Here is a 15,389-nt window from a genome sequence, read left to right on the forward strand (position 1 = left end):
AATGACAGCCAACTCACAGTTATTAACAACCACACCTAAAACAAAAACAAGAGCAAACTAGGCAAACAACTAGAACAGGAACAGAACCATAGAGATGGAGATCACATGGAGGGTTGTCAATAGGGGAGTGGGAGGGGGAGAGGGGGGAAAGGTACAGAGAATAAGTAGCATAGATGATAGGTGGAAAACAGACATGGGGAGGGTAAGAATAGTGTAGGAAATGTAGAAGCCAAAGAACTTATAAGTATGACCCAAGGACATGAACTATAGGGGGGGAATGTGGGAGGGAGGGGGTGGGCAGGAAGGAGTGGAGTGGGGGGGGGAAATGGGACAACTGTAATAGCATAATCAATAAATATATTAAAAAAAAGATATAGAGTCATCTGAGTAAACCCAAGCAAAGAACCAGGGCAGAACCCTACACACACCAGGGGTAGGTGCTGACACCCAATGAAAGCCTTTACTCTCCTCATAGTATCTGCCTCTTCCAGTTTTCTCTTCTCCTCTCCATTTTTGTCTTCCTATGACTGAGTCATTTCTGCTTCTTCATAGGCTTATCCATGTCCCCCAAACTTTTTAAAAACTGAGGATCTTTCAGGCTATTTTAATTCTCAAATGAGAGACTTGGAACTGTTCTTCTATCTGGGTAGAACATTTCGTTGCCAGTCATTTTGAGCTGTTGGTCTGATATCCTCCAAGTTCCAAAAATCTGTAGTTGGAAGCAGTGGGAGTAGAGATATATAGTTTATGGCCACTTGACAAAGTGTAGAAGGACAGAAAAATAATATCACCTCCACCGTACAAATGAGAACACTTCTGGAGAGATTACACAACATTCCAAAGATCACACAACTTGTAGGTCATCAAGTATAAGCTTTATAGTCCATTACTATAACAAGAAATTTGTTTGATTTCAGATGCATTTTCTGCCCTCATTGGTTTCTGGCTGATCTCAGGAATTCTGAGACTCAAGAATTCTGAGATTGTTTACCTACTTGAGCTTGATAGCAGTTATAAGCTCTGCCAATTTTATGAAATCACAATGATTTAAATTATCATCTGTGCTGACTTGAGGTGAAGAACCTCTTGAAAGCGAGATTTTGGAACATGAAGTATAATAGCTACTGCACTTAATACAGTAGTAATGATGGTAATGCTAGTAATTATGGTGATAATGGTGGTTATAGTAGTAATGAAGAAGGACTGACTTTTTCATGTTGCCATAGAGAGATCACAAGGGAAAAAAAAAGTGCTAACCTCAGGGCTTTCAACTCTTAGGTCAAGTCAAAGCATGGTCAAAGAAACTGAGATGTTTCTTAATTGCCTTAACAGAATGTCTCATTTTTATATGGCAGGATGAGGACTAGACCCAAAATATAGTTTGTTGTCTCTTCCAAATTGCAAGATAAGTTCAACCTTCAGCCTTGTCATATCTCTTATGGTAAGGTTAGGAAATTACCACTATGGCTTGTGGGACCTTGAGACTGAGATAAGAACATTTAAATGGGTTTGTAAGAATCTGAGACCCTTGCATCCCAAACCCACTGAGACTTCCTTACTAGCAGAAACATCCACTGCCACACCGTCTGAGGCCACTAAATTGAGATCAAATGCCTAGTTTCTGGAAGACTTACATCACTTCTGCTCATCATTTTGTCAACCAATGGTTCTTGGCACCAATTCAGTTTAACAGGAATCCCCAATTTGGGATGCAGTGAGGAAAGAAACTTATTTAGTGCAAACAGCTCAATGGTGATATAGCACAGCTCTGAACAGCATGGATGTGGAACAGCTCAATTGTGGTACAGCACATCTGTGAGGTGCCCTTGGGGTCAGGCCCCACTTTAGCTAGGCAGCTCAGCTCTGCACCTGCTCTACTCTGCTCTTGTAAGATGTCTTCAGTCTTCCATGGAAAGAGAAAGTACACTCTCAGAGCCAGAGGGGAGCTGGCTTATATGAACAGAAGTCCCTGTCCCTGGTCCCTGATTTGTCTATCATCATACAAATGAGGACTCTAAATCCTTGCAATTTGGTCCAAAAAGCACTGTTCTGATTGGTCTGAATAGAGCTGCTTTGGTTGGTGGAAGCTGTGATTGAGAAAACCTCCATCCTATTGGTTGAAATAGAATTCCAGGAACTCCTTTATAAGGGCTGGCTGAGATGGCAGAAGCACAGTGCAGGCAGGCAGGTTCAGTGCAGGCTTCTCCCTGAAGTGCAGTTTGCATGAGAAAACCCAGTATAGAAATGGCTACCAGGCTCTGTGGGTTGTTTTCTTGTTTGTTTTTGTTTTGTTTTGTTTTTAATTTAGCATGGTTAGCCACCAGGAACTCTTCTTAGTAGGTGTGTTCTTTCTCAGGGTTCACTACTTCCAAACCCATTGTCAGAGCCAGATCCACACATCTGCAGACTATTCCTGGAGGAGATAGCTTATACACCAAAACAATGGCAAGATTGTGCTAAATTTATAGCCACAAGAACCTTAGATAAAATAAAATATTAAATTGGACTATGTTTATTTGTATGGGGACTATTATCCAAGATTCGGGGCTTCATGTGCTAGCTTGAAGAACTAGGCATGGCTCTAACAATTCGAATGGTTGGTTGACTAAAACTTGGGCCCAATAGTGATCTACATTTAACAAAGTAGAGAGGCCAGAACTTCCCTAGGATGATGTCAGGGAAGGAATGTAAAGATTTAGGAATATGAAAAAGTTGAAAGAAAATTATTTTGTGCAATCCACCTGCCCACAACCTGACGTTTTCCCTGGAGGACCCAGAGACTCCCCTTTATTAAGGCTTTGAAAAATGTTTTGGTGAGAAGACAACCACCAGACTTGAAAAGTGCTGTGAGAATGATGGTGGGATACTCTCCATTAAGATGGGCTTTCTGATTCAGTGGGAATGATGGATCCTGGGGCAATCAGTCCAGCTGATAGTGCTTAATCACCAGACAAGGTGAGTACAATCACTGCAGTGTGCAAAAAAGGGTAAAGATTGTTTTCAGTTTGAACTACAGGGATCACAGTCACCCTTGAAATGAAATCAGTGGGCATCCTACCAAAGCATTAATTTCTGTAATCAAAAATTCTCAGTCAGCAGAAACATGACTTGAGTAAACAAAAGGAAGTTGTTTCTCTTTCAATTCCCAGACCTTTGCCCGCTCACAGGAATCCCAACTCCTTGATGAAGAGAAAGTCAGTTCTCCTTAGGAAGGATATTTTAGCACTGTTAGATATATAATAATCTGTAAGTCTTCCTCCAAGCACTATCCAAAGGGACCTGAGGTCATTTCCAGTGTTACTGTGCACCTGGAAATGAGAAACAGTGTCGCCATTGCTGTGTTGCCTCTATGCTTCAGCTCTGGCCTGGCAGCTCCACCCCCACAGCCCCAGCTCCAACCAAGCAGCTTCTGTGGCTCCAGCTCACACAGGTGGTCCTGGTTTTCAGACACTTGGTTTCACCTCCCTTCTTTGTCTTTTCTGCCCTAGGGAGATAGTGCCTTTCTGCATTTACTAATACCTGGGCACCATGCATTCTACTGTGCTCTGCCAGCTTCCTAACACACTGTTTCTAATTTTCCAGATTAAATTCCTGCTGTTGATCTGTATTGTTCAGGCTGTGTTTTCTGAGCTTGGCTACTACTGTGTGTTAGGTAGCCAAGGTGGCTAAGAAAGGACCTGGAGCCAGAAAAGTCCAATTAAGGGCTTTTATTGAAGGTGGGACACTGCAATCAGGCGGGCTGGGTCCAAATTTATGGCTGCCCAAAGAGAAAGGGTAGAAAAACTTTTAAGGTATGTAGCAGACCCCCGGGGGAGGGTGAGTCACCCTGCTGATCTGCTCCAGGTATCCTGGGCATCTGATCAGGTAGGGCTGAATCTGCAGAAAGCCCAAGGGAGAGAGGAGAGGCAGTAAGGATTCAATAGGTTTACAGAAAGGTGCCAGCACCTAAGCCTCAGTTGCTTGTGATATGGGGAATCTCATGGACAGGTATTTAGCCAGGTGACGTATACTTTCTTTGTTCCAGCATAGGTGGGGGCTTAGATCCATGTCCCATCCCAGTACATGCTAACACTATGTGTGCTGTCACAACACTAAAATGTATTGTAATACCTTATGAATTTCCATAATGTCCCTGACTTTTTTTCTCACAAAATTAAATGAGCACAACTGTGTGTCAATCAGTCGAAAAACCAAAGTAACACACAGTGCCCTGCAATAAACATTCAAAACCGAGATTTTTATGGCAACCTTTAGTATCATTGCGGCCTTGCCCAAGAAAAGGTCCCAACTGTTTTGCAATAAATAGTTCCATTCCAAATTTGTCATTTCATCACAGCTACTATGACATGTTGAGGAGAAAGGGTTCATGGCCTCCAATGGACTGTCTTTGTGATCACATTCCCAAGTTTTCTGCCTAAGTTATCATTGTTTTCAACACACGGGGGGGGAAAGTTTCTTAAAGAAAAATTGTGTTTGGGAAATCAGCTATTAAGAAATGGAATATAAAAACTTGGGATTTTAAAATAGATGAATGAGGAATTAATCAGATGCTTTACCAAAAATATTTATTATTTTAAGAGAGCATAATATTCAAAATACCTTAAGCATTAAATCCCTGTAATACATTTAAAACACTATTTTCAGGAACACATCTCACATTAGAACATTTCAGCTTCAGCTTCTTTCATTGGCATGGAGGACATTAGGCATGAAAACATTTAAATTACCCTTGCTTTCTAAGCACTTTCTAACTTTTGCTGCTCCCAGCTTAGAAGAAGCTTGCTCTTTGTTTTCTTTTCTCTTTCTTTCATTCTTTTTTTAAATTTTTTAAAATATATTTATTGATTATGCTATTACAGTTGTCCCATTTCCCGCCCCCCTCACTCCACTCCATCCTGCCCACCCCCTCCCTCCCACATTCCCCCCCTATAGTTCATGTCCTTGGGTCATACTTATAAGTTCTTTGGCTTCTACATTTCCTACACTATTCTTACCCTCCCCATGTCTGTTTTCCACCTATCATCTATGCTACTTATTCTCTGTACCTTTCCCCCCTCTCCCCCTCCCACTCCCCTATTGACAACCCTCCATGTGATCTCCATCTCTATGGTTCTGTTCCTGTTCTAGTTGTTTGCCTAGTTTGCTCTTGTTTTTGTTTTAGGTGTGGTTGTTAATAACTGTGAGTTGGCTGTCATTTTTACTGTTCCTATTTTTATCTTCTTTTTCTTAGGTAACTCCCTTTAACATTTCATATAATAAGGGCTTGGTGATGATGAACTTCTTTAACTTGACCTTATCTGAGAAGCACTTTATCTTCCCTTCCATTCTAAATGATAGCTTTGCTGGATACAGTAATCTTGGATGTAGGTCCTTGCGTTTAATTTTGGGTAATGTAATTATGATGTGCCTTGGTGTGTTCTTCCTTGGGTCCAGCTTCTTTGGGACTCTTTGAGCTTCCTGGACTTCCACCAAGATGGCAGCGTAGGTAGACACACTGCACCTCCTCGCACAGCCAGAGCTGACAGAAAATCGAATGGTGGGGAAGTCCGACACTAAGGAAATGAAAAATAAACATTCATTCAGACCGGTAGGAGGGGCGGAGACGGGCACCGGGGCGGAGAGGACTCGCGTGGCCGTGGTGGGACCGAGACTGGCGGAGTGTAGACTTCATTCTTTTTTTTAATGTCTTATGTAGTCAGCACTAAGATAAAGCAGTGAAAGTTGTTAGCTCTAAGTAGAATACAGATGGATTGTAGGACCAAGGTTACCTGGCCTGATAACTACACTTGGTTTGTAAACCAGCACTGCCTGGGAACTGGTTAGGGACACAGTCTCCAATTCCCCTCCAGACCTACTGAGTCTAAATACAAACTTCAACAAGATTCCCAGGTAATTTACATTCATGTTTAAGTTTCAGAAGCACTGCTCTCTGGTGTAGAGGTTTTTACTAAAACAATAGAAAAGTTAAAATAGTTGTAAGCACACAGACTGTCAAGATTTGAATCTGGGTTCTAGCACTGACTCTCTGGGGCAAGTCAAGGATTTGAAGGAAGAGCAGAGGGCAGCTGTGGTCCCTGAGAGCCTCACACACACTTGGGGTAGTGACTAGGACAGTGAAAACACCTATTTTTTCACTGTCATAGTCACCTATTTTTTCACTGTCCTAATCACCTATTTTTTTAAATTATATTTTATTATGCTATTACAGTTGTCCCAAATTTTCTCCCTTTCCTGCCCCCATCACAGCACCACCCACTCCCTCAGGCAATCCCCATACCTTTGTTCATGTCCATGGGCCATGCCTATGTTATTTGGCTTCTCTATTTCCTATAGTGTACTTTGTATGCCCATGACTATTCAGTAATTACCTTTTCGCCTATTCCCCAATACCCCTCTCCCATCTGGCAGCCATCAAACTGTTCTCTGTATCTGTGATTCTGTTTATATTCTCCTTGTTTGCTTAGTTTGTCTTTAGATTCAATTGTTTTTAGATAGGTATTAATTGCAATTTCATTGTTCATAGTTTTGGTCTTCTTTTTGTTAAATAGTCCCTTTAACATTTCATAAAATACTGGTTTGGTGATGATCAACACCTTTAGCTTTTTCTTGTCTGGAAAGCTCTTTATCTGTCCTTCGATTCTATATGATAGTTTTGTTGGATAGAGTAATCTTGGTTGTAGGTCCCTGCTTTTCATCACTTTGAATATTTCTTACCAATTCTTTCTAGCCTGTGAAGTTTCTCTTGAGAAATCAGCTGACGGTCTTATGGAAACTCCCTTCTAGGAAACTATCTGCTTTTCTTTTGCTGTCTTGAAGAATCTCTCTTTATCTTTAACCTTTGGCTTTTTAATTATGATGTATCTTGGTGTGAGACTCTGTGTCCATCTTGTCTGGGACACTCTGTGCTTCCTGGACTTATATGTCTATTTCTTTCAACAAATTAGGGAAGTTTTCTTTCATTATTTTTTCAAATAGATTCCCATTTTCTTGCTTTTTCTCTTCTCCTTCTGGCACCCTATGATGTGAATGTTGGTGTGCTTGAAGTTCTCCCAGAGGCTCCTTATACTATTTTCACATTTTGGATTCTGTTTACTTTCTGTTGTTCTCGTTGATTATTTTTGCTTCCTTATGTTCCAAATCATTGATTTGATTCTTGGCTTTATCCACTCAACTGTTGATTCCCTATAAATTGTTCTTTATTTCAATTAGTGTATCCTTCCTTTCTGACTTGATCTTTTTTTATACTGTTGAGGTACTTGCTAAGTTCCTTGAGTATCCTTATAACCAGCGTTTTGAACTCTGCATCCAATAGATAGTTTATCTTCATTTCGTTTAGTTCTTTTTCTGAAGTTTTGTTCTGTTCTTTCATTGTGGTCATGTTTCTTTGTCTTCTCATTTTGGCTGTCTCCTTGTGTTTGTTTCAATGTATTAGGTAGAGCTGCTATGACTCCCTATCTTGGTAGCATGGCATAATGTAGTAGGTGTCCTGTAGGGTCCAGTGACACAACCTCCCCTATCACCCAAACTAAGTACTCAAGGTGTACCCTCTGTGTTGGCTGAGTACACCCTCCTCTTGTAGTTTAAACTTGATTGCTTTTGTCAGGTCAATGGTAGGGATTTGCCCAGGCCAGTTGCTGTGAGGACTGGCTGTGACCACTGACCACCATCCTCTAACTTCCATGGAGGATCAGCTGTGCAGGGGACCCCTTTATAGAGCAGGGCTTCCTTCTTCAGGGCTCTGGTGTCTGCTTGTATTCTGTCTGGGGCCACTTGGCATAAACTATAAAGCAATCTGCAGCTGGCTGTTTGAAGATGCCCTAGCAAGGCCAGCCTGTGAAACAAGGACAGCTGCTGCTAGTGCTAGGTCTAGGGCCACTTAGCAAGCAAGATACAGGGGCTAGCTAGGTCAACTTCTGCTTGTTTGAGAGGATTTAGGAAGATAAGAAGCATGAGCCAAGATAAGTCATTTGTATGGAAAAGCCACTGTTAACTAACTGCTTGGATGGACCCATAATTTGGGTGGGGTGAAGTCTCAGGGAGTCACCAGGGTGGGGCAAATAGTGTGACCAAGGTTGATAGACTCTCATATATGGTGCCCGCTGCACTCTGTGGCTCTGTGTGGGGAGAGCTCAGAAGAGAAGCAATGGCCTCTGCCAGCAGTTCTGTCTTGGAGAAAGCTGTCCTCCAGTTCTTGCCCTGATGCCAGACACTTTAGTTCCTCCGCATATGCCAGTACTGTCTTTCAAGCTGCTGCCCTGATACTGAAGTTTAGCAGGAGTATATCTGAATAAGTCCTTATATAGGCCCTTTAGGAGGAACTGCCTGGGAATCAAGACATTTCTTCCACCAACTCAAACTCCACTGTTTTTTACAGCCAGAAGCCATGGGGACTTATCTTCCCATCACTGGAACCTTGGCATGGGGGGCCTAGTATGGAGCTAGGACCTCTTGCTCCTGATATATCCCTCTCAATTTTTATCTGCCACACATGGATGTGGTACCAGCCTGTTCTGTATCTCTGCCCCTTCTACCAGTCTTGATGTGGTGTCTTTTTTAATTCCATGGTTGCAAGACTTCCATGCAACTCGATTTCTGCCCATTCTGAGTGATGGTTTTCTATAGTTTCATTGTAATTTTGATGTGGTTGTGCAAGGAGGCCAGCTGTTTACTTATGCCATCATCTTGGAGATCTCTCCACACACACGTGGCCTATTTTGAGTCAGAGCATCTCCTCTTCTTCCCCAACCTTTCAAGCACAAAAAGACCACCTGCAGAAGATACCCATTCCCTCCTGTTTTCTTCTCAAAAAGGCCTTTGGCAGGTGGCCCTATTCCCAGCTTTGGGAATACCCTGGTCAGCCTGAGGTCATCTCCTTCCTTCAAGAGTGAAGGGCCCTTTCCCAGAGCCCTCCAGCAGACTTCCTCAAACATCTCACTGGCTAGGATCAGTGGCCGGCCCTTGCCTAAACAATGTCTGGCAAGACAATGAGTCCCAGTGATGGGCTAAGACTGATCAATATTTCTATACTGGGCATAGGTCACCTTCCAAGTGGTGGATTCTTGAGCATAGCTGGGAAAAAGAGGCTGTGTGCATGGGAAGGCATCCACACCTGATGCAGAGAGAGGCCCTCAGATATTCTGAGTGCACAGGGTATCCTTCTGGGCCAGACAAAGGGGTGCAGAGGAGAAGCAAGGGAGTATGAGGGAAGGTCAGGGCCCCACGTTCCCCCAACCATGCACCCACTAGGGCCCACTGCCTCCCTACCTGCTGTGCTTTGGTGAAGTAAAAGCCTACACTTGAGGAAGCTGCTGCCTCAGAGATGGAACATTTCCTGCTGGATCCATGAGTAGAGGAAGCAGTTTTCATCATTCTGGATGAATGATGGTATTCTCCAAACCTATGGGACCAGAAATCAGCCAATTATCTTTTCTGGAACCCACAAGGGATGGGGGTGAGGAAGGATATCAAAAATACTTCTGGTTCCTCTTCTCTGGTTTTGAGGCAATTCCAGACATGCAGGTCCAGAATGTCCAGACTTCCTCAGCACCCTGGAGAAGTGCTTTTTCCTCTGTGTGGTGATCTTTCATGGCCTTTGGAGGAAGAACAGTGGGCAGAAAAATGGACTGAACCCGAATGGGCTTCCTGAGATGGCAGAACATTGGGCCCTTCAATTTACACCTGAGGATGTCCATGCCTGGTTTACTCAGTAGTTGAGATCAGAAGCTATCACTCTCTGTACTTCTTTCACAATTCACAAACAATGACTGTTAAAGACATGTTAGCCCCTATATAGACCCCTTCCCTCACCAGGACCCACTGACCCAGTTATGGCTGAGACATATAGGGAGCATGGGGTGGGCCAGGCTCTTTGGGAAAGATTCCCTCACTCTTAGAAGGAAGCTCTAGAGAGAAACTGGATCTTCTTCCACAGGCTGTTTCAGTGTCTGGCTGATGGGGGCCCTAATTTTGCAGTCCTGAAGGGACTTAGTGCTAAGAGGAAATAAGTTTAGTCCATACCGGAAGTAGTATGCTTAACATGGAAATAGTATGCCTCTGGGAATCAGGGTGGGTGTGAGAGCCATGATCAATTAGGTGTACTAACACTCCCATTGGGCTTACCATGTGCACACACAACTCTAGAGGTCTTGCTTGTGTTAACAAAGTCAAACTTCTAAACAGCTTTGTAAGCTACACACTATTAGCATCCTTCTTGGACTGATGAGGTTATAGAACTGACGCAGAGGGAAGTTCATTTGCTCAATGTTGGTCCCCACAGTTAAGTGATACATCAGGTACACCAACCCAAATAGTCTGACATCAGACTCCAGGCACAGAGCCACTTGCTCTCCTATCTCTTGGCACTCCATCCCTCAGAACCTTAGCATGCCAACCTCAACTATCAGATATAAATTTGGGAGAACCTGGAGTTATTTAAATAAGACAATTGAGTTTACACTGAAATAAAATTTCAGGTTGGAAGTGTGAATTTCAGGTCAGAAATGGCTGGGTGCCCATTCTGCCAACTCACAGACTACTTGTTGCTCTAGAAGAACTAACCGAAATTGCTAACTAAATTGGTGAGGATTTGCAATGTGAGTCCCACCCCACCTCTTTCCTCCAATCTGCCTTTTACATTGTCATATTAGCCTTGCACTCTGTTGGCAATCAAGGCTCAAAAACATTAGACAAGCAGGGGCCTCTAATGGGTCCCTGAGGGTGCACATTAGAAATAAGTTAGTGGAAGGATTTTCCCAGCAGATGGAAGAGTGACCTGCTCCTGGCTTTCTACTGACATTTAGAATTCTGCTGGCTTGTCATTTAGGGCCACACAGTCAGAGAAGTAAACAAAAGCTCCTTAGAGTTAGCACTGTATTGTTATCCTAGGGGAGGGGGCCAGCAGGAATAAGCCAACTAGGGAAAAGTAATTAAAACTATTAACAGTAAAATGACAACGAACTCACAATTCTCAATCATTGAACCTAAAAAAACAAAACCAAAAACAAACTATGCAAACAATTAGAACAGGAACAGAATCACAGAAATTAGATCACATGGAGGGATATCAGCAGAGACAGGGAAAGGAGATAATAGGGGAAAAGGCATAGGGAATTAGAAGCATAAATGATAGGTACAAAATAGACAGGGGGAGGTTATGAATAGTATAGAAACTGGAGAAGCGAAAGAACTTATATGTACGACCCATGGACATGAACTAAGGTGGGGAGGGGAATGCTGGAAGGGGGGTGCAGGGCAGAGGAGGATAAAGGGGAGAAAATATGGACAACTATAACAGCATAATCAATAAAATATACTTTAAAAATACATTGAAAGAAATAAAATTGAAAATACAACATACCAAAATCTATGGTATGCAAAAACAAAAGCAGTTCTAGGAGAGTTCATAGCAATAAATGCCTACCTCAAGAGAAAAAAAACTATCCCAAATAAACCACTTAACTCTACTCCTCATGACACTAGAAAGAAGAACAAATAAAGCACCAAAGTTGATAGAAGAAAGAAAATACAAAAACAGAGGAGAAATAAATAAAATATAGACTAAAAACACAATGGAAAAGATCAATAAAACTAAGAGATGGTTCTTTTAAGATGTGAACAAAATTGACAAAGCTTTAGCAAGAGAAAAAGAGAAAGGGTTCAAATAAGTAAAATTAGAAATGAAAGAGACATTACAATTGATACTACAGGAATACAAAGGATCACAAGAACTACTATGAACAATTACACAACAACAAATTGGACAACCAAAAAGAAATGAATAGGTTCCTAGAAACATACAATTTTATAAGACTGAATTGTTAAGAAATAAAAAATCTGTCCCTGGCTGGTGTGGCTCAGTGGATTGAGCACCAGCCTTCGAACCAAAAGGTCACTAGATCAATTCCCAGTGAGAGCACATGCCTGGGTTGTGGGCCAGGTCCCCAGTTGGGGGTGTGTGAGAGGCAATTGATCTCTCACACATTGATGTTTTTCTCCCTCTTTTTATCCTTCCTTTTCCCTTTCTTTAATAGTAAATAAATAGAATTTTTTTTAAATATCTGAATAGGCCAATCACTACTAAGGAGATTGAATTAGTATTAAAAATCTCCTAACAAACAAAAATGCAGAGCCAGGTAGCCTCACTGGTGAATTCTACCAAACATTTAAAAAATAATTAATACCAATCTTCTCAAACTCTTCCAAAATATTTAAGAGGAAGGAACACTTACTCATTTTATGAGGCCAGTATATTTCTAATAGCAAAACCAGACAAGAACACACCAAGAAAAAAATTACAGGCCAATATTTCTAATGAAAATATATGTAAAAATCCTCAACAAAATTAGAGCAAAGTAGATTTAATAATACATTAAAACAACCATACATTATGACAAAGTGGTACTTATTCCAGGGATACAAGAATGGTTTAACATTTAAAAATCAATAAATGTGATACACTGCATTAACAAAATTGAAGATTTAAAATTATGTTATTATACAATAGATGTAGAAAAATGTATTTGACAAAATTCAACATTGATTTATGATTCAAAACTCTCAACAAAGTGGGTAGAGAGAAAATATGCTTATCATAATAAAGAATATGTATGACAAGCCCATGATGACCTCATACTCAACAGTGAAAAGCTAAAGGTTTTTCTTCTAAGATCAGGAACAAGACAAGAATGACTACTCTCACCAATTTTATTCAACATAGTATTGGAAGTCCCAGCTAAAGCAATTAGCAGAAAAAAATAAATAAAATAAATAAACAAAAAGCATTCAGATTGGAAAGGAGGAAGGAAAACTGTCGCTTTGTAAATGACATGACTCTATGAAAAAAAAACGTTAGAACAAATAAATGAATTCAATAAAGTTGTAGAATACAAAATTAATATAAAAATCTATTGCATTTCAATACACTGATAATAAGCTATCAGAAAGAGAAATTAAGAAAACAATCTCATTTATAATTGCATTAAAAAGAATAAAATACCTATGAATAAATTTAACCAAGAAGCTAAAATACCAGTACACTGAAAACTATAAGACATTAATGAAATGAATTGAAGAAGATATAAATAAACAGATATTTACTACTAATGGATTAGAAGAATGAATGTTGTTAAAATGTCCATACTACCCATAGCAATTTACAGAATCAAAGCAATATCTATCAAAACTCCAATAGCATTTTTCACAAAAATAGAATAAATAATTTTAAAATATGTATGGAACTACAAAAGACCCTAAAGACAAAGCAATCTTTCTTTTAATATCAAAACTTCATGTATTTATTTTTTAAAATTATTTTATTGTTGTTCAATTACAGTTGTCTGCATTTTCTCCCCACCCCTCAACCCCACCCCAGCCAAACCCACCTCCCTCCCCTGCTTCCAACCTCCTCCTTGGTTTTGTCTATGTGTCCTTTATAATAGTTGCTGAAAACCCTTCTTCCCACTCTCCCTTCCCCCCTCCCCTTTGGCTATAGATAGACTGTTCTTAACTTCAATGTCTCTGGTTATATTTTGTTTGTTTTTTTCTTTTGTTGATTATGTTCCAGTTAAAGGTGAGATCATAGGGTATTTGTCCCTCACCACATGGCTTATTTCACTTACCATAATGGTTTTCAGTTAAATACATGCTGTAGCAAAGGGTATAAGGTCGTTCTTTCTCTCTGCTGTGTAGAATTACATTGTGTAAATGTACCCTAGTTTTTGATCCACTCATTTGCTGATGGGCACTTAGGTTGCTTCCAGTACTTGGCTATTGTAAATTGTGCTGCCATGAACGTTGGGGTGCATAGGTTCTTTTGGATTGATGTTTCAGGGTTCTTAGGGTATAATCCCAGCAGCGGAATTGCTGGGTCAAAGGGCAGTTCCATTTTTAGTTTTCTGAGGAAATTCCATGCTGTTTTCCACAGTGGATGCACCAGTCTGCATTCCCACCAACAGTGCACTAGGGTTCCCTTTTCTCTGCATCCTGTCCAACATTTGGTTGTTGATTAGTTTATGTTGGCCACTCTGACCATTGTGGTTTTTCATTTGCATATCTGTGATGGCTAGTGATGCTGAGCATCTTTTCATATGTCTCTGGGCCCTCTGTATGCCTTCCTTGGAGAAGTGTCTGTTCAAGTCCTTAGCCCATTTTTAAATTGGGTTGTTTGTCTTCCTGGAGTGCAGTCATGTGAGTTTTTATATATTATGCAGATCAGACCCTTGTCTGAGGTATCGTTGGCAAATATGCTTTCCCATACTGTTGGTTCTCTTTGTAATTTGGTGCTGTTTTCTTTAGCCATGCAAAAGCTTTTTATTTTGATGAGGTCCCATTTGTTTATTCTTTCCTTTATGTCCCTTGCTTTAGGGGACATATCTGTGAGGATGTTGCTGCATGGAATGTCTGAAATCTTCCTGCCAATGTTTTCCTCAAGGACTTTTATGGTGTTACGACTTATATTTAAGTCTTTTATCCATCTTGAATTTGTTTTTGTGTATCGCGTAAGTTGGTGATCAAGTTTCATTTTTTTGCACGTAGCTGTCTAGATCTCCCAACACCATTTGTTGAAGAGACTATTTTTGCTCCATTTTATGCTCCTGCCTCCTTTGTCAAATATTAATTGGCCATAAAGACTTGGGTTTATTTCTGGACTCTCTGTTCTGTTCCATTGGTCTATGTGCCTATTTTTATGCCAGTACCAGGCTGTTTTGATTACAGTGGCCTTGTAATACAGTTTGATATCAGGTATTGTGATCCCTCCTGCTTTGTTCTTTTTCCTCAAAATTGCTGCAGCTATTCAGGGTCGTTTATGGTTCCATATAAAATTCTGAAATGTTTGTTCTATATCTGTGAAATATGTCATGGGTACTTTAATAGGGATTGCATTGAGTCTATAAATCGCTCTGGGTAGTATGGCCATTTTGATAATGTTAATTCTTCCAATCCATGAGCATGGTACATGCTTCCATTTGTTTGTGTCTTCCTGAATTTCTTTCTTCAGTGTTGTATTGTTTTCTGAGTACAGGTCTTTTACCTCCTTGGCTAGGTTTATTCCTAGGTACTTTATTTTTCTTGTTGCTATATCAAATGGGATTTTTTCTTGATTTCTGTTTCTGATGTTTCATTGTTGGCATACAAGAATGCCTTTGATTTCTGAGTATTGACTTTGTATCCCGTGTTTTTCCAAATTCATTTATTAGGTCAAGTAGTTTTTTAGTAGTGTCTATAGGATTTTCCATGTACACTATCATCTCATCTGCAAACAATGGCAGTTTTGTTTCCTCCTTTCCAATTTGGATGCTTTTTCTTTCTTTTTCTTGTCTGATTTCTGTGGCTAGGACTTCCAATAGTATGTTGAATAGGAGTGGTAAGAGAGGGAATCCTTCTCTTGTTCC

The 15,389-nt window shown here is 40.6% G+C and overlaps 1 protein-coding gene across 2 annotated transcripts in view; it reads right to left on the bottom strand.

Moving 5' to 3' along the window:
* Positions 1–5,362: 5,362 nt before the first annotated feature.
* SOWAHC (sosondowah ankyrin repeat domain family member C) overlaps positions 5,363–15,389 on the bottom strand; it is a 74,534-nt gene continuing 64,507 nt past the window's right edge. The window contains exons 2-3 of one of the 2 annotated variants that reach the window (XM_053920525.2): positions 9,265–9,397; positions 5,382–5,552 (exon numbers count right to left, since the gene is read on the bottom strand). In XM_053920525.2, the coding sequence (XP_053776500.1) occupies positions 5,397–5,552; positions 9,265–9,397 (289 nt within the window). In that variant the 3' untranslated portion in view covers positions 5,382–5,396. Of the gene's footprint in view, positions 5,553–9,264; positions 9,398–15,389 lie in introns of both variants that reach the window. The other variant, XM_053920527.2, reaches the window with a different exon arrangement.

The sequence above is a fragment of the Desmodus rotundus genome, chromosome 3 (assembly GCF_022682495.2).
Source record: "Desmodus rotundus isolate HL8 chromosome 3, HLdesRot8A.1, whole genome shotgun sequence".
NCBI lineage: Eukaryota > Metazoa > Chordata > Mammalia > Chiroptera > Phyllostomidae > Desmodus > Desmodus rotundus.